This window comes from Tyto alba, unplaced genomic scaffold (assembly GCF_018691265.1).
Source record: "Tyto alba isolate M040663 unplaced genomic scaffold, T.alba_DEE_v4.0 Super-Scaffold_2, whole genome shotgun sequence".
NCBI lineage: Eukaryota > Metazoa > Chordata > Aves > Strigiformes > Tytonidae > Tyto > Tyto alba.
In genome coordinates this window covers 79,567,542-79,592,515 of record NW_024881282.1, presented here as the reverse complement: position 1 = coordinate 79,592,515, position 24,974 = coordinate 79,567,542, and the positions used below count along the sequence as shown (strand labels likewise).

Here is a 24,974-nt window from a genome sequence, read left to right as displayed (position 1 = left end):
AATGCATTCAATATTGTTACATCAGTTTCTGTAAACCGGGGTGCCAGCTCTGGTTTCTTTACTGCAGATGTTGTCTCCTTTTCTGAACCACTGTTATTGCATAAACCATTTAGAGGACCTGACTAAAGTGAAATACAACTATTGTGTAGAGTGGTTTTGAATCCTTAAAGTGCCAAATTTTCTTAACTTTGCTTCTGGGCTGCAAGTTTTAATGGTGAAACAAATATTTATAAAATCACAGTCAGATTTTCAGCTGGTATAGACTGGAATACCGTATCAGTGGGTTTAGTGAAAATATGACCACTTGCAACAGGTGAGAATCTGGCCATCAGTCTACAAAATGATTGTAAAAGAAAGCAATTAGTTTTTAGATTAGAAGCTGTATTGTTAAATACATGCTGTATTTCGTATGTATATATGCATGCTGTTTGTTCGTATGTATATAAAAATATGGTTTTTTTTTTTTGTTTTTATCATGCTTAAGCCCATCCTGTTAGCTAAAGAAATTGAATGTATTCTCCTTTTAGTTATAATAGAAGATATAGCTGGAGCTGGATGCAAACATATCTGCTGTTAAAGATGACTAGGTTGATGAAAATTGTGAGGTGACATTATGACATGAATGACACTTGAGTATGAAGCTAAGTATTGCCTGTAGACTGTGAACTTCTTTATCACTGAAAGGCAATCTGTTCTCACTCTCAGCTATCTAATGTATTTGACCCTTCATTAATGTTTCATGAGAGATGGATCTGCCTACAATATTATTTTAGTTCAGATCAGAAATGCCCTTTGGAAGAAAACAGTGTTTGGCCCAAGTTACTGCACTTGACATTGCTGTGCCATCTCAGTGTATGGCAGGTGGGTTCCTTTCTGATGCAGCTAAACCAGAAGGTACACTCTCACAGTGTACCTGGCCCGCATCAACTGTTAATGGGCATTCAGGCTACAGCGCAGATTAGATGTAGCAGGAAATAAAACCTCCAAATCCTGTATAATATGAATGTCACATCCCCAGCACCAACTGTTTCAATATACAGACCTGCTTCCATTGCACTGCACTGCTGCCTGATACAGCTGGAGCCACTGAAACCAGTATGCTGTTAGAAGAACCAAGTAACGAGTTTCTCACTCATAAGTCTGTTGCTTCATTCAGTCATTTTTTAAAAAGTGATATAAACCCCCTCAAACCACTAGGTCTTTCCTTTTCCTTTTTTGAAACAATTGCTGCAGTTGTCCCGTGGGAGGCAGTCCTGCAGGGCAAAGGAGTCCAGGAAGTCTAGACATCCCTCAGGAAGGAAATCTTAAATGCACAGGAGCAGGCCATCCCCATGTGCCAAAAGACATGCTGACAGGGAAGAAGACTGACCTGACTGAGCTTGGCTGGAACTCAGGAAAAAAAGGAGAGTTTGTGACACATGATTATGAAAATATATTTCTGTTTCTACGTTGTAGAACAAAGATTTGCTATACCAAGTGAATAAAGCGGTGAATAAAGAAAATTCAGATGAATCCTAAAAGAATACTCATGGCATGGAAGCAGACAAAAAAACTACAAAGGAGCTTAATTTTACTGTGTGTCCAAAGATCCTTTTGAGTCTTTTATTATTTCAAAGGAATTTTGAGTCTTATGAAGTGATTTGTAAGGATGGGGCTTTTTTTTTTATTTGCTTACAGAATCTAAAGTAATAAGTCCTGGCTGCTAATTCTGTGATCTGCTTATTGCATTAGACTGACAAAGTACTGTGTACACAGAGAGCGGCTGAACACTGCAGGGTTACAATGTTCTGAAGATGAGGGATGAAATCAGTTCCCTGTTCAGTGAAGGAGTATTGTTATTATCTTCAGGGAGGCCAGAATGCACCCCAAGAGTGGAATTCAACTTGTCATCTTGGAAGCACAGGACTAGGAGTCTGTGTTTCATTCCTCATAGATTGAAAGCAATAGTTTAAACAAAAAGAATACATTTTTCCTCTTCTAAAGATAGAGGCAGTCTTTGTTTATTGTAAGAAATAGCAATGTCTTCAGAGAGAGATCCTCTGTAAGGCAGCAAGCTTTGAGCTGTCACCTTTCTAGTATCCTAAAGCCCCTTGATCTTTAAGAGATTATAGTTTTATTCATATTCCCTCCATACAACCTGGAAAGCAACACTAAACCAAGCTTAATTAACAGTCGAGGTACAATTCTTATGATGATGCCAGGCTACAGAATGACAATTTCTATTTTGTTTTTATGTTCTGCTTCCGAGAAGGCAAAATGCAGTTGCACATGGGGCAGATGTTTCATCTGTTGGAGATAGGGCACTTCTTCCTTGTGTAGCTAAAATTTAGAAAATATCTGTCTTCTTCGTCTTTAGTGCAACATTTGGGCAAATCCACTAACAATAAAAACAGCGAAAAGAAAGATTGTGGAAATTTCATTAGTTTTAATCTGCATGACTTGTCCATGAGACAGTTAGAATATTGACAAGGAGCAGGAACAGTCACATATGTACCAGCTGAGGTGATGAGAAAGACTGTCTCTCATCATCATTTTTCTCACGTTTCCCTCTTGTGCCTTGTATTCCCCTCACTCGGTGTGTCTTGGATTTCTGTTGCCAGAGATATATTTAGATAGATTAAACCAGCCTGCTATTCATTAATATTTAATTTATATGGGGATTAAATTAGAATACATTAGCCAAATCCACTGTATTATTTTAATATTTATTACAATGCCCTAAAACTCAGGAAATAATATTGTTTATGACATATATGTATGTTTTCTATGTATGACCTGTATATAGAGAAAATAATTTTATAATATATAATTATTAATTATTTATAATATGTGTAGAACATACATATATATGTACTATATTTAGAGATATATAAATGTAGTAAAAAATCCATTATTTATAAACATTTAATATTCATTAATTAAAAATTAATAATAAAATCAGTTTTACTTCCAATTCTTGCACTGTACTAACTCTGTATAAAACTGCATAGCTTGTGGTTACTAAATTTCAGATTCTAAAAGGACCTTTTCTTTATTTGTAGCAAATGTGGCCAATCTAAGACCTTTTGCTCTAAAAGAGACCTTCTAATTACCTGATCTAATTTATTCTTAAGTAGTTATACCAATTTGTTATTGCGACAGTGCCATTATTATGCCTACCTATCCTTTTCAGGGTTGGCTTGCTTTCTGACTGCCTCACTTTTCTAGACTGTGTTACTCAAATTCTTTATCTCCTTTCAAAAGGCAAGTTTTCTGTTCTTCACCAGGTATCTTAATGGCCATTTTCAGCACTTTTTTCAGTTGCAATTCATCTCTTTGACATAATGGATAAAACAAACAAAATATCCCAGACAATGTGTCAAGTGTTCTTCATATTCTTGTCTTAATGTATCTCTATTTTTGCTGGAGATACTTGTGCTTTCCAATTCCTGGGTATAGGATAGAAGGAATTGCTGTTGATGACAAATATGCACGTTGTAACAAAAATTGTAAGAATTTTTAATAGGTGATCTACATAAAAATAATATGTGATAGCATCCATTTCTAAATTATTTTGGGAATTGGCAAAATAGTTAAAAAAATGCAGAAAGTTCTTTTCCTTCTCACTTAACCCACCTACTGCTTAGCATTTATTGATCTTGTAAGGTGCTCTAGTAAATGGAAAGTTACTGAAGTGGTGGTACCCTTGGCAGACTGAAGAGAAAGTTTAGTAAATTATTCCAGAACAGCATTTCCAGACAGGCTTTTGATTTGTTCTGTTTGTTTTTGTTAACAACTAATTAAGTTCCTTTTATAAAGAAAAGTCTTCATTAAAGATCAAGCATATCTCTATAGCTAGTTTAATTTGAGTGACACTATGTTATCCTTTGAAATGTTAACAAAAAATGAATGCAAAGCGAAGGAAGACCAGAGTTAATATGTGTAATATAGTCATCATTACTTTCTAAATCGATGTTTTTGGTGATATTTATTCCCTCAGATTTCCATAAAAATAGAATATACTCATTTAAAAATAATACTTCATCTGTTTTCTTCAAGAAGGAACTATTTCCAATTAGAAGGCCTACTTTGAAGTCACCTGTAAAAATTAATAATAACTAGTAAAAAATCAGGAGGTGCTATAATTACTTTAATAAGTTCATTCTGGTTTTCATTTTACTTAAGGTTTTACACTGTGCATAGCTCACAAAATCTGAAAGTCCTTCAGAACCACTCTAATCAATAATATCTTTCATATATTTTATTTTTTTGCCATCTTCTCAGGAAAAAAAAATAAATAGAGTAATATGTGGTTATTTACATTGAGTATTATTGCATTCTAGTATACACGCTAGTATATTTTAATATTAATCAAGGCAAAAAACAACATACATCCTTCCCAACTTGTCAGATGTACAAATACTGTTATCGGCAATAGGTTGCAGTATATAACATGGGTGTCTTTTGTGTTTTATAGAGATAAATAACTTCTTTAAAAATTATGAGTGTGTACTGAAGAGTCTATGACTCTGCATTGTATTAACTCTCTTTTGTTGAGCTATAATAGAAGCTTAATTCCGTCCTCTTGACATTTTTACTCTCATTTCCTTCTTCTGGGTGTTTCTTATTTTAATGAGCTTTTACTGTGCTTCTCTAGCTATCAGCATGTGGCAGCTGAACCAGTAAGCAGACAGCGTATGGCTTTGCCAATTAATTTACTTGATTTGACACAGACACAACAGTATGCTAGACTTCTGTCACTTCTTCAGACAATTATTTATAGAAGTGTCTGGAACATAATGTCAGATATCTAATGGGGAGTAGAGAAGTTGTTCATTTAAAGTACATGATATTTTATAATTTATTTTTTTATTTAAGAATGTAAAATATCTACTCTATAAAATTTTCTTTCAGCAATCTTAGATGTTGAAATAATTTGATTTCATTATTGTTCCATATGCTAAAAATTGTATTTTAATACTTTGCTTTTTATGTACCAATGAATGCATATTACCCAAACAGTTCTGATTTTCCAGTAATTCTAATTTCTGTTATAGGAAATACAAATGCTACTTTCAAAGCAAGGTTTTTATAACTGATTTATAGATACAAGATCCAGCAGAGCATCACTTAAAGTAATGACCTATCCAATTGGAAATGCCACTATATAATAACTATTGTGTGTTAAATTTTAAGACTTAATTTTCTTTTCCTCCCATGCTTTGAATTAAAAGAATACATTTTCTCTGCATTTGTAAATCACTGTTTTGATAAAAATGAACAAAACCTCTTCAGTTTGTAATATTTTTCCATCTATGATTCTTTACTTTTCAAAGTATGTAGTTAAATAAATAAATAAATAAAACATTTTCAAATCAGCTGGTGAGTGTTTTCAAGCTAAATACAAGTTATTACAATGTTTGTAAGTAATCCGATAGATTTGTTACTCGGGTATGTGTGCAAACTATATTTAAATCATTCAGTTTGTAGATACGTGCTCCTACGATCCACATATGTATCTCACAGTGTGCTCTGGTTTATTTGCTATAGGGAGGTTGGATAAGACACTCCTTAGTTCCTCCAGCTCTCAGAATTTTCCTATTACTCTCTTTTAACTGGTTTCCAATCGGTTGTGAAGTTTTTTTGAGTGACTGTTTTGAGTTGATCACTTATCTGCGGTTTTCTCTGGAAAGCCTAAGTATCTAAATTCAGATTTCTGATTCTGCTCTGAGGACCAGTTACCTTGGAGAAAGTGTTCAGTTTGGAGCCACTATAATGTTTCCTTTGCTCTGGCCTTTTGTTCATGCTGAACTTTGCATGAGAGAAGTAAATGGCTTAAAACATGCATCTAAATTTGAAGGATTAAAGTCCAACTTACTACCAGAATAGTTCCTCAAATTACTATTTTTGGCAACTATAGAAAAAATGTATATACACACACATATCTATATAAGCCAGTGCAAAAATCTAATTAAAAATACGTTAAAATCAAAAAGACCATTCCTTCTTAGTTCAACATAAAATTAAATGGGAGTATAACTTGCCAATGGCAACTGAGAGTGTGTGATATTCTATGTAATTTGACATTAACTGGAAGGAATGTAATCTTGAAAAAATTAGTGAAACATGTAAATCATGAAGAAGACTAGTTTATACTTTCAGTAGATTTTCTATAATATCTGATTTTCATGGCTAAAGATGGAAGCCTCTGTGTCTGCAGAGATATATACAAAACCATGTACTTGAAAATGTGTTCTCTCTGTGACCACTTTTAAGTACCGTAATATTTGGTTGAAAATATATATTTCATTCATAACAATAATTAGTCAGTGTTATATTTAAAGAAATCAATGAGTCAATTTCATTAAACCAGATATGGAAATGTAATACATTCCACACACTAAAAGAAGATTAATGAACTGCTGAAGAGCTCCCTTCTTTTCTCCCCAGTGTATGTGTAACTGCTGCATCAAGCAACAGCAGCTCACGTATTTTCAGATATAGTAAATAGCTCTCAGGCTTTTCAAATAAAGTTGTACTCTGCCTTGTATGCAGGCCAGGGCCTATGCATTGAATAAATCATCAGAAGTGTATTCCAGTTCTTTTAAAGAGAACACGGTAGTGCTCTCTATTTTTTATTGATTGCATTCGCAGAGGAAAATTGAATCCATTCCTTGTCAAGGCCCCTAAACCTCATGTCATAAAGAAGAGGGAAAAAAGGAAAAGATGGATGGAATTCAGTGGAATGAGCGAGAAAGACTGATGTTTCATATTGTGTGATGATAAATTTTATTTTTTCATCTTGTTCATATCAACTGAGAGGTAGCACCTGAAGTACTTTGAAGTAGTAATCTTCAAAGACTTCTTTTAGCAGAATTGGAAATAAGCTTATTGGGGAGTTGTCTCCAACTAGGTTTTCTGTCAATTATGAGTCAAAAGCTCTTTCCTGTATGGAAGTTAAATGAAAAGGAAAGGCAAGGGTTTCTGGAATATAGAGCATCTCAGAAGGAGTGGCTATGACACCTCTAAACATTTTATTTTAGTAAAATGCATTTTTTTATAACAGAAAAAGAAATTATCACTATATTCATGAAGTCAATATAAATCCATGTGTCTCAAATTAAGGTATTCTGACAGGTGCCATGGTCTCCACTATGAACACTGCATTGATTTTTATGTGCAAATTGAGAATCATGATATTTTAGTCAGTACCATTTGAAAAATAGGTTTTTTGCTGTTTATGAGAGGTTTTGCTTGCTTTTCTATTGGTTGGCAAGTTTCAAATCCACTGCTGTAGGCTTTAAACCAGAATCTGGAGGTATGGGTTTGAAATTGCCTATTACCAGAGGTATTGCATTAAAAAAAAAAAAAAAAAAAAGTAGGGGACTTGATCTAAAGCTTGCCTTTTGAAGTCCGGGGTGTATTTTTTAACAGGAGCAAAAGAATAATATAAGTTGCCGGAAACCACTTAGAGAAATAAATTATTAAAGCTAAAATTCCCAGAACCCTTTTGCTTTTTTACTGATTACGTGATTATTTAACGGAAATGTGGGTGCATTTTATTTCAAGTATACCTGTAGTTAGAATGAAAAAAACAAGCAAACAAAAAAACCCTGAATGAAGGGAGCAAGTTTGAATTACAAATATCAAACTGCTTCAGGAATAATTGTTTTGATGATTGTACAATCAGCTATTTACATATCAGTCCCACCAAATAAACAGTGTATCTGAGAAAGTGAACTAAGAGAAAGGTGATACATGTTGAACCTTACATGTGTGCTGTTAAAGTTCATTACTGAAATGAAACTCAGGTGCTTAGCTATGAATTTCTGTAGTGCAGGAAGATATGCTTTTCCAGTACATGAGAACAGATACATTACATACTGTTAGTAGCCTTTCCCCTGATTTATTTTGTTTGCTTCTTTACTTTTGTTTCTCTTTTCTTGTTGCTCATCTTGAATTCCACATTTACTTTTTTTTTTTTTTTTTTTTATATTCCAACTGCATGTGTTGAGTTGTTTTTTTAGAAAGTTATAGAGGAGGAGATGGAAGGGGAAAGTGGGACATAAATAAGATCATAAAACTCTTGACTCTGACTATAAAGCATCACTTCTCCACAAATATTACAAATAAGATCTAGTAAGATAAATTTCTTGCTTTATAGCCTAATCCAAAAAGTCTAATAAAATCCTAAAATTATCAGTTCCAGTAGATCCATTCAGTACTTCAGTACTTGGTTATTTTACTATTTGTAGATTGTCTTCTTAGTTTCTCCTTTTCTTGTATATGCACATATTTTAGATACATATTTATATATATATGAGACTGTATATGTGCAGCGCTGTGTGTAAACATACAGATTCATATATATACATATAACTCTTTGCAATACATTTTTGGGTGATGTTACACAGATACTCTTGCAACAGTGTAAATGTATAGTAAGATGTTTAATGTATCTTCACTGAATATAGCTTATTCATTAGTAAACTTACTGTCTGAAGGAAATCCTCTCTTTAGAAATTTTGTATCACAATTAATATGTGAGGAGTTTTTTTCACGGGGCGCATAGTCACCAAGTTAGAAAAACATGGTTAACTTAAAAATATTTTTTTATTCATTACATTTTTTGCTGAATAGCAGTATCAGTGGTCTGACCAGGATGGTAAAGTCAGTGACAGATTTGGGGGTAAAAGTTGCAGTAATTTTAAGTCAGGTCACAAGGCCAAATAAATGCATTGATTTATATGGTTATGAGGCCTGGGAATTCATAGAAGACCCTGAAACCTAAATGCTTTGTCAGTTGGCAAAGAGGTAAGAATTGTTGTCTCCCGTGTGCATTAAGTGTCCTAAACTCCAGTGCTCTAAATGCCACCAGGAACCACTGACATAGGCTTCCACTGGGCCAAGTACTCTCTGTATCAGGTGAGGAAATGGTAACATGAAAAACTCCAAATCAAGCTGAAAGGAAATTCTTGTCCAAGTAAATGATAGAGCTTCTAATGACTTCCTGGAGCCACTTCTGGAAGTAAGGTCTGACACAAAGTCAAGTTTTGAAAGTCTGTACATAATGCTTAATTACACACTAGGTCAAACAGGAGCTAAAAGACTTAAGGGAACAGTAACCATTTTAAAATTATAATTAACTTCTCATAGTGCCTCAGGGAATTATTTCTCTTTCTTAAGTAAACTTATATATATATTTATAATAATCTACTTGACAAATAGACAAGTATATAGTACAGGCTTATTGCTTACAGGGAATCTCAAGAGTTGGAAATTTAATTTCATATTTCTATAAAAAAGCTATATTTTGGGAGAATAGTATTATATTAAAACTACTTTGGAAAAAACACAGAAACATTTCTGCAAAACACATGGTGTAGCAATTTTCTCCTTAACCTTTAAAAACAAGACTATAAAATTTCATGTTGTGCTTTCATTTCTCTAGTAGCTGTTAACAACCTCACTTTGGAAATGGGCTCTCAAATGTTACCTTTCAACCTGTCCTTATTTTTATTATGTCTTTTTTTCAATGTAGCAGAGGGTTAGAATGCAGACCTACATAGCAAATTTTGTACTGTGATGTCACTCTGGTGCCTTAAATGTCAACTGGTTTTATTTCAGCTTGACTTGCCCATGTGCAAGAGAAGTTGAATTTTCTTTCCTGTGTACAATACCATAGTGTAAGCAGGATCTGTATTACACTGTTAACTTTTGTAGGATTTACACGTCCATCTTTAGCGTTTTTTGAATGTTCTATCCCCTCCAGTTCCCTTTCCACTCTTGGGTTGCTAATCTAGGTGTTTCAGTTTTAGAAACATTACTTACAATGCCATTAGGCAACACAAAAGAAAGAATTAGTGACCAAACCAACAGAAAGCCCTTGCTTTTTCCAATTAGCTGAATACTTGTTATTGCCTATCATTATTAAGATTTTTTTTTTAAATTAATGAGATATTTGCAACTGATTAAATGAGGTGAAAAGCATGATTTATCAGAAATTATATCATAAGGTATTCTGTATCACAATGAGATTTCACTGACTACTGACTATATTCAATTGACTATTACGGTAGCAGTGTTCATCAATTTTAAAGTAACATATCTTTGTTTTTCCAAAAAGGCATAGAGCATGTTAATATATTATGTATTTTATTAATTATATAATATATGTGATTGATTAAAAGAAGCATTGGTACAGGACAACTTTCTGAATGTAAGTTTCTGTATAACAGGCCACATAATGTTTAGCTGAAATGTGAACTTCACTTTGGAACTGACCCAACTCATAAATATTAATGTTCACATTGCTGATCTTTCTATAAGTGATCACATCTATGAACACTAAAATCTTGTTAGTGTGTGATAATGAGTAATGTTGTGCTCGCAGTCCCACCTTAATATTACAATTCAATTAACTCTTCATGGTTACCATTATAAGAGGTATATACCTACCTTTGCTGATGTCATTCTAGCTGTTCTTATTGCAGTGTGTTCTAAATTGTAAACTTCAAATTTACATGCTAACATTTATTTTTCTGTAACTGGGAAGTGCAATTAGAGTGACATCTCAGAAACAAAGTATTTGTAGAAAACACTGGCTATGCAAATAAGCTTCAGTTGTTGCATACAAATAATGCAATGGGAAGAAGAGACCAGGAGGACCTTAAAGTTCCCAATGAAGAGGAGTGTGTTTCTTTAAATTGAATTTGTGGATTAGTTAAATGAAATGTTATTACTTTCTGCAATAGTTCAGTTTGCTTTTTGTAGTCATTGCTGCTTGGTTTAGGGTATAATTTTGTAATACCAAATATGTTTTCTCTTTGACAGCAACGATAGTGTTAAATGAACTCAACTGGACTGCAGCGTTGGATGATGTATTCAAGCGGAACAGAGAAGAAGACCCCACTTTATTATGGCAGGTTTTTGGTAGTGCAACTGGCCTCGCTAGGTATTACCCAGGTAACTGAAGTCTCATAAAGAACTGTCCTATGTCACATATTGCCTTAAAAATATTCTGAATTATTTACAAGTAATAGAAGATAACTAAAGGTTACTTCCTTACATAGATTCAGTTTCTGTATAGCAGAATTAACTCAAGGACTGTGAAATTATTATGGCATGAAGCTGGTATGAGGGGGGAAGAAGCTAGGGGTGAAATATGTAGCTAGTATTTTTTACAGTAAGAGTAACAGATTATGTGCTTTGAAAAGCTGAAGAGTTAAATTTTATTTATGTATTTTTTTCTAAGTGTTGTGTAAATAATCAGTTGAATATTTGCCAGTGAGATTTTTATACTGTCTAGTTTTAAAAATAGTGACTCGGTGACTAGACAGATCTTATGGTTAAAGTCAGTGAAAATATGATTGCACCATGCTATGCTTAGGTCCTGCAGAATCCATGATCTCTGACAATTATGTCTTTGCTATTAGAGCTAAGGTCAATGAATTCAACTTAATTATTTCAACCGGCATCTGTTCTACTTGTCAAAGACTCCCATTACTGGACCAATCTAATTAATTGAAATAGATGTATATTTTACTGAATTTAGATCATAAGTTACCATAATTTGATTTTTGATTTGTACTAGCTAATGGAAAGTCTTGTTTTATGGCAAGGTATACTGCATGTGCTGCTGCTGTTCTTGATAAGTGATGTTGTCAATGACAGAATAACATGTCCACTACACACAAGCCAATTGTGTGCAGGGTATTGTCTTTTGCCTACAACTGGCTGAGCAAGAACTCTCAGATCCTTTCTCCTCTGTTTATACAAGACTGTGTTTCTTAGGGTGAAGGGGATTATTCTAAAGCTGTTACTGTACCATTAGCACAATTACTAGCACAGGCAGAGAAACTGCCTTAGGGTAGTTTACAGGAAGAATTTTTCATAGGACTTTAATCCTGTTTGTTTTGTTATGCTAGATGCTTATGAAATAAATACAGTGAGATGTTGCAGAAAAAATATTGAAAATGATAATTTCATGTTTCTTGTATTTCCAAGTGTTCTGTTTCAGTGATTTTGGGATATATTAGTACTGTGTTAGGGGTCACCATTTTTCACTGCTTACTGTGTAGTGATGTTTTCCAAGTATTGAAAAAGAGCTTTTTCTTAAATGCATCTCAGTGCCAATCTCTACAAAATTCATTTTGAGGTGTAAGATTATCTCATATATTGAAAAATATATTCTTATGTCTAGGTAGCCTGTCTATTCCTGTTGTTTACCAACACAACACAGAAGCCTTAGAATCTCTATGCATTATTCCTTAGAGCACCTCTATAAAATGGGAGAAGCTTGTTTTCCCTATCTTGCAGGTGGATATGTTGCTTGTATATACACCAACTAAACACAAACTTAAATTTAGTATAAAACTCAGATCCCCACACTTCCTGCTTATTCCATTGTTAAGTGCCTAAGTCCTTATTAGCTATCTAGTCCTGTCAGAACTTAACTTTATTAATTCCTGGATAATTTCCCAATTCTTAAATTCTGCACACATACAGTAACCTAGAGCAGTCTGACAGTCCTTAAATTGTACATGCGTTGTTCTATGATCTCTCTCATTTCTACTTCCTTCCATTTATAGCTCAAATTGGTAAGCCCTTTGGGTTTTAGATTTTTAAAATAGGTCTTTATACAAGGTTGCCCATCTTTCTCTTTTTGTAAACTATATGTCTGTTTGCTGACACACACAAGTGTTCTGAAAATTATATCAAGTTTCATATACTGGAATGGATGCTTTTTACATTTATTTTTTTTTGAAATTATATTATAATTTGTAAAACATTGCTTCCTTATATTTGTCTTAGGTAAGTCTGCTTCAAAGTGATGGATTTCTCCATAGTGATGATATTTGTGAAAGAATTTGGAAGTATCAAAAACCAAAATTAAAATGCATAGAAAGACCTGCTCATTATTATCTGAAATATATCCACTCAGTCTTTCCTCCCTTAAAAAAAAAATTGATCTTTGGTACCTCTAGCTTTAGAGGGTGTCTTCAGTCACAGGATTCTTGAACTAATTTTTTTATCTGATAGTATCCCACTGCCTTGAGTAATGGGCTAGATGGTACATCACTTCTGTCCTAACTAGGCTCTTGGGCTGTCCTTGTCACCATAGTAACCAGCATCATGAGTGGGATCTTTCTATGAGTGACTGCATGGGTGGAAAGTATGAGTGAAACATGAGATTCTTTTTCTATTACATATATCCCTTTGTTTCCTACATATATTCTATTTTTGGTACTGTTCTATGCTCCTCTAGCATCACATATATGATTTCATATAATTTTCAGCTGTACTTTGTCAGCCTTTTTGGTACATTTGTGTCCCCTTGTGTCTCTATTGAGAAGACAAGACAACTTCCTTCTGACTATGACCTAGGTTGAGACACATGGCAGCTCCTTTCCTCAGACCTTCTTCTTTATACACTATAATGAACGGTATTAGGCTTAGATACAGTAGTAATTAGATACAGTAGAATAGGAATAGGAAACTCTGTTTTACGAAAATAACTAACAACATCAGGTAGAGGAAGTAATGGTACCAAAATATTTATTTCCTTTAATGTTACAACTTAATTAGTCCATCAAATATTCCATATGTAAAATGTCATTTTTACTGAGGAGAAAATCACGTTATAAGTGGTGTTACCCTTGATTTGGTTTGAAGAAAAAGAAAATAAGTAATCCAGGCAAACTAGATTTAGGAAGATATTTTTCTAGATGCGTAGATACAAATGCACAATAAAGCTAAGTATTAGAAATATACACATAAACACACATATATGTTGATATTTGCAGTGATGGCAGAACCAGTGCCAGGCATAAAAGAGAACTGTACAGCAACTTCCTATGTTTACCTTACAAGATGCACCAACAGAAACATTGGAGACTGCACTGAGGTCAACCTCTGTCTTTATAGATTAATACATTGCTTCAATTTTTTTATTAACTATTTTTCCCTAGAATATACTCAGTTCAGCTCCCATTCTCAGGCATCAAGACAGAAAGGGCAGAGAAGAGCCAAAGATGCAGAATACCTCCATGGGCTTCAAACCTATTTTTTCACCTCTTTCAGTTAGGGTTTTAATCAGCTTGATTTAAAGAGTCAGTATGAGTTTCCTCATACTGATTTTTTTCTTCTTTAAATTGTTCAGGAAAGTGTGTCTTGCCTAAAATAATTTTAAAGATTAGTGAGGGAATTTAGTATCAACATTTTCATTAGTTCCAGTGGCAGCATATTTGTGAAGAGAAATACTAAGCTCTATTACTGTGCTGGCAACCATTCATTTTGAAATGAAGATGCCAAGAGCAATTTTCAGATTTCTATTAGCTATTCTGTGAGCTCTGAACAACTCAAGAGTAAGTAAACAGTAGTTTAATAAAAGATCTCAGAGGAATAAAAAATAAAGTGAATGAAACTTTTAGAAAGGATGTAATACATAGTAATTCTTACATTTAAAGTTATATATCACAAATTAGTCTTTTAAGAGATGGTTTCAGCATTGTAAGAATGCATTATTGTTTTCACATATATTTATGGACTTGTATCAGAATCAATACATGAATCTCTATCTTCAGGTGATGAAGATAGCTGATAAAATTGATAATTTAAAAGGGAACTGTACAAGAGGTAGAAGCAAGGATAGATGACCTGGGAGGAATATAAAGACACTGTCTCAGCATGTTAGAAAAACCAAAGCCCACTTGTAGTTGAATCTAGTGAGGGATATGAAGGACAACAAGAAGAGCTTTTACAAGAACATCATCAGCAAAAGAAAGACTAAGGAAAACATAGACTTGCTGCAGAATGTGGGCCTGCTGCCCCATGCTGGGGCAGGGGACTTGTCAACAAAAGGCATGGAAAAGGCCAAGTTACTCATTACCTTCTTTACCTCAGTCCTTGTAAAACCAGACATCAGTAATTGCAGGCCTCTGCAATCAGAGGGTAATTCTGGAGCAAGGATGACTTTCCCTCAGTGGAGGAGGATCAGATTAGGGAATATTTAAACAAACTGGACATGCACAAGTTCATGTGACCTGATGGGATGCACCCATGAGTATTGAGGGGACTGATGGATGTCATTCCAATGCCATCCTTGATTAACACTGAAAGGTCATACAAACTGGGATTGGTTCCTGAATTTCCTTCTTTCCTGAGAAACAAGTGTCACTTCTATCTTCAACGAGGGCAAGAAGGAGGATCTGGTGAACTACAAAATGTCAGACTCACAGTAGTTCCTGGGAAAATGATGGAGAAAGTCCTCCTAGAAACTGTTTTGAAGCATAGTAAGGACAACAAGATGATTGGGAGTGGTCAGCACGGGTGAAAGGGGAAATCATGCCTGATCAGCCTGATAACTGGCTATGGTGAGATGACAGACTTGGTGGATGAGGGAAAAGCAGTGATGTTATTTGTCTTGACTTGAAGAAGGAGTCTTTTGACAGTGTCTCCGTAACATCCTTACAGACAAAGCGATGAAGTACAACTTAGATAAATGAACAGTGAGGTGAACTGAAAACTGTTTGAACTGCTGATTTCAAAGGGTTATGAGAAATGGCATGAAGTCCAGCCAGAGGCCAGTCAGAAGTGATGTACCCCAGGATTAAATACTGGGGCCAATGCTATTCAACATATTCATTAGTGACCTGGATGATGGGACAGGGTTCACCCTCAGCAAGTCTGTAAATGGTACAAAACTGAGAATGGCTGATACACAAGATGACTGTCCTGGCATTCAGAGGGATCTTAACAGGCTGGAGAATTGAGCTGACAGGAGTCTCATGGAGTTCAACAAAGCCAAATGCAAAGTTCTGTATCTAGTAGAGGAATAACTGAAGGCACCAATACTTGGAGGTGTCTGACTAGCTGGAGGACAACTTTAAAGAAAAAAAACTGGGGGCCCTGATGGCCAAATTGGAAAGGCCAGCAACATCCTGGGTTGCATTAGGCAGAACATTTCTAGCAGGTGGAAGGAGGTGATCATTCCCCCTTGACTTAGCCTTGGTAAGGAACATCTGAAGTGAAAGAGCCATTTCTAGACTCCCCAGTACAAGAGAGATAGGGACTTAATAAAAAACCACAAAGATGATAAAGGGCTTGGAGGATCTGTAATATGAGGAGAGGCTGAGAGAGTAGCTTTCAGCCTGGAGAAGATGAGACTCAGAGGGATCTTACAAGAGTGTATAAATGGCTGATGGGGAGGATAAGTAGTCTCCATCATAGTAGAATTTTCCTTCTCAGTCTGTGTTTTCCTCCACTTCCAAAGTAAAACTTGGAAAAAACTCAATTGAAAATCTTAATACTGTCACTCAGAGCAACAGAAACAACATCATGTGTAATTGTTTTCATAGAAGATCTAGTTGTGTTAGCAGTATCCGTCCATGTAGAGAGTATCAAGGAGTAACAGCACTGCTGGGCTGGTATGAAAGTGCACAACTGATGGATTAGCCAGGGCAAAGGTACACATCCACATGGATAAAGTTTTCTGACTTCCAATCTTAGTCTATTTTGTAGAATTACTGTCAGTTCAGAAGTAATAGTGTTTGTTTTAGGAAGTAGGATGTTATTTGTTTATTTATTATTTTTTCTTCAACACAAATACTAATATGTAGAAAAGACAAGGTTAAAAAAGTTGAATTCACTGAGACCTCCTGGTGCATGCAGTGCTTGTCCTGGGGTCAGCTTCTCATGTCAGCCTGACAAGTCCATAATGACCAAGGCAGCTCCAACATCAGGCCAGGAGGTCCCTGAGTCAAGGTCAGAATCAAGAAAATACAACATGGTGCACAGACATCCATACAGTGCAGCTCAGGCAAAGAGCAAGATCTTGAGATTAAATGAGGCTCCTAAGCCAAAAGACAAAGGGTCCAAGGAGATTTCTTGCAGTTTTTTGTTCCTTCCCTCTTCCCACATCAGTAATCCCAGGTTACACATCTGCATCACATAAATGTGGACTTGAACATAGGCAGCATCCACATAGAAGGCTGCGTAGCCTGCTGGTGTTTGTAGGGCTCCTCATTTTTAAGGAACAGACTGATTTTGTCTGAAGAAATAAGCATATTTGCATGAGACTAGAATTTATTCCATAATCTCTTCTGCTTTTCCTTAATAATTTCCCTCTTGCTCAAGGGGGAAATATGATTGCTGAAACAAAGTAGCACCAGACAACTTATTTCTGCTCAGAAACTAAATTGCATTTGTTGACTTATTGATTGAAGATGAAAAGAAGACTCCATATGTTTTCTGCCCATCTTCATCTATCAGTGAAAAACTAGGTACAGGCCATGCCGTGGTAGTCTGCAAATGATCTGAACATTATTGCATTGCATCTAATGAAGTTAACTTGCAAGTACTTTGGATTCTACATGATGAAAATTTTCTATTCAAGTTACAATTGTCCATTTCACTTGTCATCAATATGTCAAAAATGTAAAATGTTATAGGTTTAATATACAATATATGGTTGCCACAAATTTGGATGTTTTCTGAGTGTTTAATTTTTTTTTTTTGACATTTAATAATTTTTAACAGTAGTTAAAATTGTTAAACCAAGTTAATAGATTGACTGGTGAAATTATCAAGTTATTGAAATCAAATGCTTCAGACACTTTAAGTGAGTTTTTTCACAGCCAACTGTAATGCATCGGTCTTTATGTTACAAGTATATCATTACCAGAGGCTTTTTTGCTCATAGACATAGCCTTTTAACCGGTACATGCAGAATCCTTTGTGACCAATATGCAGGTAGATAAAACATTCTCATGGAGCTGTAGGGGATTGATTTCTGTTGTTTAATCTTTTGTTACTAAACTTGATTTTCATGGCAAGAAGGTACAATGTGACTGATGAGATCAGATTCAATAAAATTAAGTTCAAGATGCATTGAAATCTGGGAATTTTTTTAAAAAAAGAAAGTTAAAAAATATGAACAGTTTTAAATATCCATGTGTCAGGATGTAACTGAAATCAGAATTTTAGTTACTTTTTTTGCATCAGATCTGACCAGGAAAGCCAGAGCCAGACATAAAGGTATATAGTGAATATGTATTGCGTTCTCTGTATGGCCTTGTCTGACCTGCAGCCACAGGGACCTTGAGGTCATTATCCCTCACTACTGTCCAGTGCATGCTCAGAGGCTCAGAGGCTACCTCAGAAAACAAGGAATCTCAACTTACATGGTGACATTCTGGGGAATTGGTTACTGCTTAATTTCTTATTTTCAACAGGAAATCACAATCAGCTTTTCCTAACTTCTCCCACATATCACTTATATGAGAAAACCCTTCCTGTTTCTAAATGTTCAGTTTGCAAACAGAGTTTTAGCTGAGTTGTCTACAGAAGGCAAGGTAGGACTGGGCATATAAATAGCTTATTTTCTTTCCTTTTTGTTTTTGTCTGAGAGCTCAGTTTTCTTGAATTCATGTTTTCAATTCTACTTTCTCTACAAAATCCACCAGGTTTAAAAATATTTGTAGAGGTTCCCAGCCTTTGTCATGCAAAGGAACAATTGTCTATTATTTGTGTATAACTCAAGAGTAAGACTCAATTTTCACTACTACCATGAAAGAAACCTGAAATGTATTTTGTAGCATTTTTTAAGCAAACCCTCCTGAAATTTTATATTATGGAATTCCAAAAGCCAAATTTTTTTGGAAACAGTAAACATAATCAGAAGAGTTTCATTGGTAAAACTGTGAGCCACCAAGTTTAAAATTTGGATTCTTTGTGAGATGACAAGAGAGCACAAATTATTATAAAAGTTGAAGCACTTTCTCAGCAGTAGTGGATGTCTTCCTGCCTAATTTTTGAGTTTATACTTCTAATTATAGATACTGATATTATCTTTTATGATGTCAACTTAAGATGAAACTTGTCTAATTCTAGTCCAGATATTGGGTTTCAGTAGGTTTTGTTTCAAATTAAAAGCAGTAATCTGACATTTTAGAAAATCATTGAAATTACCAATTCATTTCAATCCAGTTGAAACTTGTAAAGACATTAAATGGCAAATATCACAATATAGTATTTTAATAAATAAAACTTTCATTTTTGGAATGCTCAGAGGATAAGACACGCCAAATAGACAGTTGAAATGGATGAATAGTCTTGAAGGATTTATCTCATTCACCAGATATGGACTATCAAATCCGGAATATCTTACCTTTTTAAAAGGTAAGAATAAAGGTACAATAATCACAGAGTCACAGAATGATTGAGATTGGAAGGAACCTCTGGAAGTCACCGGCACCAACACTTCTGCTCAATCAGGGCCACCTAGAATCTGTAATATAAGTCAGGGGATTTTTTTTTTTTTTTTTTAATAATACTGTTTCCAAATAGATTTTTCATTGGTGGCAGCAGTTTGGATAATTAAATTTCTTTTTAAAAAAAAAAATAAAATCCATTCCCTGTGGGCTTGTACATGTAGAGCTTTGTTGACTCCATGTAGAGAGAAAAATACTTTAATATAGGTCAGACTGATGTTTTAATTTATAATTAACTACAGAGCAGTGGACAAATCTGTTACACAAAAATAAATTAAATTAATGTAATTGAATATGGTTTGACAAATATTAAGTTACATTTTATGAGGTATCTACTCAGCTAATTTTACTGCTAGATTTTAGAAAGCAGCTATCTGAAAGAAAAATTTAATATCAAATTTTTGGCAAGCTACATTGAACTGTAGGTACAAACCAACCAGTTCCTCTTTTAATCTTGAAATCCTTCTTAATTATAGAGGTAATGGGGATTATAATTGTTAATCAATGTTTCATTAAAATACTGCAATGAGAAGCATATTATTTTCACTTTAGCAATTACTAATTAAACAAATTTTAAAACCACTTTATATTTATGTGCCTTTTACCAGATACCCCCTCTCTGTTTACTTTTTCTTGTAAGGCCAAGATCCTTAGTAAAGGATGCATTTTGTTTTGGACTCCAGACAGCAGACATCTATTTGCAGATAAATATGATGTAGGAGGCTTTCTAGTTATAACAATAAATACACTTAAGAAAGTTTCACTGCAAAAGGTTACTTGAATGAAAACACACTCTTGATTTAGATTAATGTTTAGTGAAAAATGTGTTTGGTCAGCAACACCATCTAAGCTTTCTCAGGGAAGTATACTAAATAATATTTGCCAAAGGTAACACTAGGAAGGTTAATACTGATATGGATAGTTTCCGATTCCAATTAGTGGGTTTCATATAGCAATAACAGTAGCAGGATGATGTATTAATAGAGTTGGCATCTTTTATGAAGAAATGTTGAACCTAGACTCTGTGTGACAGTATTTGGTCCATAGTGTGCTGAAGGTGAGAATATGCCACTCTTGGTCAAGATCCAAATAGTTGAAGCAATTCATAACAAAAATAAAACTGAAAAGTAAATACTTTCCTGTCCCCAGATGTTTCAAAACTTTCCACTTCCATCTGGAGATTTAACAAGGGCCTATGGGCAATTAAATTTAAAATTTGCTTTCCCAATACAGTATGTCTGGCAACTTCCACACTCCTAAAGTGCTGCATTGCTTTGTGACTTCCTTCTGTTGTTTTTTCCTTTTTTTTCCATAGATGCAAAAGCAGCCTCCAGCCTGAACCTCTGTGAACCTTCTCTTATCACATAACCTAGATACACATATTTGTCATCTTCATTTGACTTGACCCATGTTAGAGAAGAAGAGTGGGAGGAGAAAGGAAATAGGTAGAGAAGGCACTTTTTTTCCCTATGCTCAGGCTCATATAGCTATGAGAAAGCCAAATCACAATATCAACTTCTTAACTGAACATTAGGAACTTCATACTTGTGAAGTCCAACAGTATTTCCTAAGGACACTGACAGGGTCAGAATTCCAGGTGAACTAGACATGAAGTAGCACTTTGAGATGTTGTCAGCCCTGTTACTTATGGAGATATGACTCTACTTGAGAGGTATTGAATTCAAGTTGCAAAGTATCTGTGAAGTTGAAGGCCTTCTTAGCTAAATGAGTCGATACTGAACAAGATTGAAGTGTTGGAATTAGGTGCCTACATAAGCACATCTGAGCATATTTTAATCATGCAAACAAGTGTTTCTTAAGATCATCTGCTCCCTCCGCTTTAAATGTATATCTGTACTAGTAAACAGAACAAGTCATAGTTTTATTAGAATCCTTTAGACAACCCCACGGTGTGACAACGTACAGCACATGATGACAGCCTTTCCCAACAGACGGCACTGAATGCTGTTTTGTTTCTTCTATCATACAATGTTCTCCATCCCTGTTCTAAGAGGCTGCAGGTTCTCAAACATCCCTAGTTATTTTATGCTGTACTGCAGGGCATAGATATACTGCATGACATATAACACACAGCTTAATTTTCATCCCCAAAACACCTAGTTTAAAAGTAGTAAAAATACCACTGTCCTCATTGTGCAGATAAAAGAAACAGGTATAGAGAGATAAAATTACATCTCAGTGATCATCTGAAGGTTAGGGATTCAAGCCAAGAATATGTATAACAAAAAGTTTTTTTAAGATTCAGTATGTTATTATATTCATTAACTCATACTTAAATTCATAGCATTGTTTAAACATCAGCAGGTGTGTTAATCTCAGGATCTTTGTAATATTAGTGCTGAAGAGTACAGCGATAAGAACTGTTTTATCCTTTCAATTTTTTACTGTAGATTTGCCTTGTATATAGCATTATTTTGTATATCTATATAATAAATAATATGATGGGAACTTTAATTAGTTAGAGAAAGATCTCTTTACATTGCTCACACCAGTATGTTATTAGGTTGTAATTGGGACTTACAAGGTGTTAAATGGAAACATTCACAGATAAAGTAAAGATAATACTGCAGTGCTGATTATCCAGAAAAATAATTTTGTCCCTAAAGTCTTAAAACTCTTGGATTAAAAATATGGATAGAGAAGAGCTAGTGTTATCTCTTCCCCTACCTGAAAAAACCCAAACAAAAAATTAAAACAAATCTTCACCCTATTTCCAGATGTCAGTGAAGCAGGTCTCACTCAGCTACAGGAGCATTCCCTGCTTAGACAAATTAATAATGGAAGAGCTTTAAAAATCAATTTCTAATAAAATTAAATGGCATATCTCAAAATGAAAGACTTGCTGTGCACAGCTGCTCTTGTGTTAACCATTAATGGCAAGCAATAGTGTTGCTGCCATGATATTGAACTCTCCAAAGAAAGTCATTACTTTAGCAGATACTAAGAGACTAGAAAGCCTAAAAAATCCATACAAAATGAATCAAAAACCTTGAAAAACTGAGAACTTCACTTTTTTTTTTTTGCAAAAGTTTTTATATCTTATAGCTGTCAGTTCCTGTTGACAACTCAACATTTAAAGGAGCTTCTATATTAGGAAAAAAAAAAAAAAAAATTAAAAACAAACAAACAAACAAACAAACAAACAAACAAACAAACAAACAAAAAAAAAAAAAACAAACCAACCAAACTACTTTCCCCATAAATTATCAATTACTGCAATCAGTGTTTAAATTGGATAGTACTACTTTTTACACTGAAATAAGCCTCTCAGTGCGTTGTTCACTTCTCTTTTTTTGTTGAAATCTTGGAGGAAAGCACATGGGCTGGCATGAATTGAATCTAACCATACTCATGATATGTAAAATCTTACAATATATTTTATTGTGGCTTATTTTTCAACAGTGGTATGCTGAATGTTGTAGTTATGCAAGCAGATCCAGACAGTTGAAGAATAATGCATTTCTAGTGAGTTAATGAAATTGCAACCACCAGGCCACCATACATTCATACTGAAGTTAATACCATCTCTGTGGTTTTATGACAAAAATTGAAATCTCCAGAATTTGCTCTTATAGGACAAAAAGAAAAATAACAACAACAAAAAAACCTAACAAAACATCTTCTTTGTTCTGTACCTCTTCTCCTCAAGCTCTGATACTACAGCTTCCTTTGGGAGGATGGTAGTTAGTCCAGGTGAAACTAGTGTGAGCAACACATTTATTGAGGTTGAAATTCAGTTTATGCATACAGAAACAGAAATATATGCCTCTGAACTAAGATAACACAGATCCATTTGAGGGGTTAATTTTAAATTGCAGAGATCAGCACGTGTTATGTTCAAATCGCTTTTGTTTCTTTGGCATATCAGGACCAATAAAGCAATGGATTTCTTTGTGTATGAACTGTTCCCATATAAAACTCATTGCTGAACTGATTTGTGATGAAACTGAGTGCAGTATTGCCCGTAACCACCCAGGTAATGCATTCTGAAAAAATCTCTATCAGATGATTATCCTCTTTTTTTCTGTATGATAATCATCACAGAATCATAGAATCACAGAAAGGCTTGGGTTGGAAGGGACCTTAAAGATCATCTAGTTCCAACCCCACTGCCATGGGCAGGGACACCTTCCTCTAGACCAGGTTGCTCAAAGCCCCGTCCAACCTGACCTTGAACACTTCCGAGGAGGGGGGTAGACACAGCTGCTCTGGGCAACCTGTTCCTGTGTCTTATCACCCTCACCATAAAGAATTTCTTCCTTATATCTAATCTAAATCTACTATCTTTCAGTTTAAAACCATTACCTCTTGTGCTATTACTACATGCCATTGTAAAAAGTCCCTCCCCATCTTTCCTGTAGGACCCCTTTATGTACTGGAAGGCCGCTATAAGGTATCTCTGGAGCCGTCTCGGGGATGAACAACCACAACTCTCTCAGCCTGTCCTCATAAGGGAGGTGCTCCAGCCCCCTCATCTTTGTGGCCTACTCTAGACCCACTGAAGCAGGTCCCTGTCCTTCTTATACTGGGGACCTCAGTACTCCAGGTGGGGTTTCACAATAGCAGATTAGAGGGGAAGAATCCCCTCCATTGACCTTCTGGCCACACTTCTCTTGATGCAGCCCAGGATATGGTTGACTTTCTGGGCTGCGAGCACACTTTGCCAGCTCATGTTGAGCTTCTCATCGACTAATGTCCTCAAGTCCTCCTCAGGTCTGCTTTCTATCCACTCATTGCCCACCCTGTATTTGTGCATGGGATTGCCTCAACCCATGTGCAAGACCTTGCACTTGGCCTTGTTGAACTTCCTGAGGTTTGCATGGATCCACCTCTCAAGCCTGTCCAGGTCCCTCTGGATGGCATCCCTTCCTTCCAGTGTGTTGACTGTACCACACAGCTTGGTGTCATCAGCAAACTTGCTGAGAGTGCACTCAATCCCACTGCCCATGTCACCAACAAAGATGTTAAATATCCTGAGTTTTAAATTTAGTGGTTCAAAATACTTTCTGATAATTAATGAAAGGGGTTATTAAAGTTACAGTTTTTTGTTATTTTTAACTACCATTTCTCATCACTTTTCACCTTTAAGGAAAAACAACTGAGTAATTCTGTAAAGATGCTGCCACCACAACAAAATTCACATGACTTCTTTCTGAGTAGTGATCTGAGGAATACCACGTTTCCCAACTAGTGTGGGTTATCTCATACCTGAAGGCAGTTTTCTTCACATAAGTTCCCTAAAAGATGGATGAAATACAAAATGAAACCAAAGGCAAAATAGAAGCCATAGGTTATACCTTTGCTCCATCTGTGGAAAACTTTACTGAATATGGCACAGGGAATTGAATAGTCTGTGTCTATGGATGTTTTGAATATTTACATGAATGTTTATTTGAAAGATAGCAGGGTAAAATTCAACTTTAACAGATAATTTTTTTGCCTAACCTGGTAAATGCTATATTGAGGTTGACTAACTAGTAACTCTCTGAGATGGAAAGGTAATGTAGTTTGAGTCAGAATAAGATGATGCTGTCTTGGATTTGATAATTAGCATTTGTTACCTGTTTTACTATCAGTTTTTAGCCTCTTTCCCCAAATGTGTTACTGGGATGTAAATCTGTTAATAATTCGTCTGTGCCTCTCTGTTCCTTGCACATGCATACCTAACCAGTGGAGCAGTGCAGATGTAACTGAGGTCTCATA

General features: G+C 35.1%; 1 protein-coding gene across 12 annotated transcripts in view; it reads left to right on the top strand.

Annotated features, from left to right (window-relative positions):
* CACNA2D1 (calcium voltage-gated channel auxiliary subunit alpha2delta 1) overlaps positions 1 to 24,974 on the top strand; it is a 425,853-nt gene that overhangs the window by 287,800 nt on the left and 113,079 nt on the right. For all 12 annotated transcript variants that reach the window (XM_032985225.2, XM_032985224.2, XM_032985221.2 and 9 more), the window contains exon 7: positions 10,813 to 10,944. In XM_032985225.2, the coding sequence (XP_032841116.1) occupies positions 10,813 to 10,944 (132 nt within the window). The remainder of the gene's footprint in view (positions 1 to 10,812; positions 10,945 to 24,974) is intronic.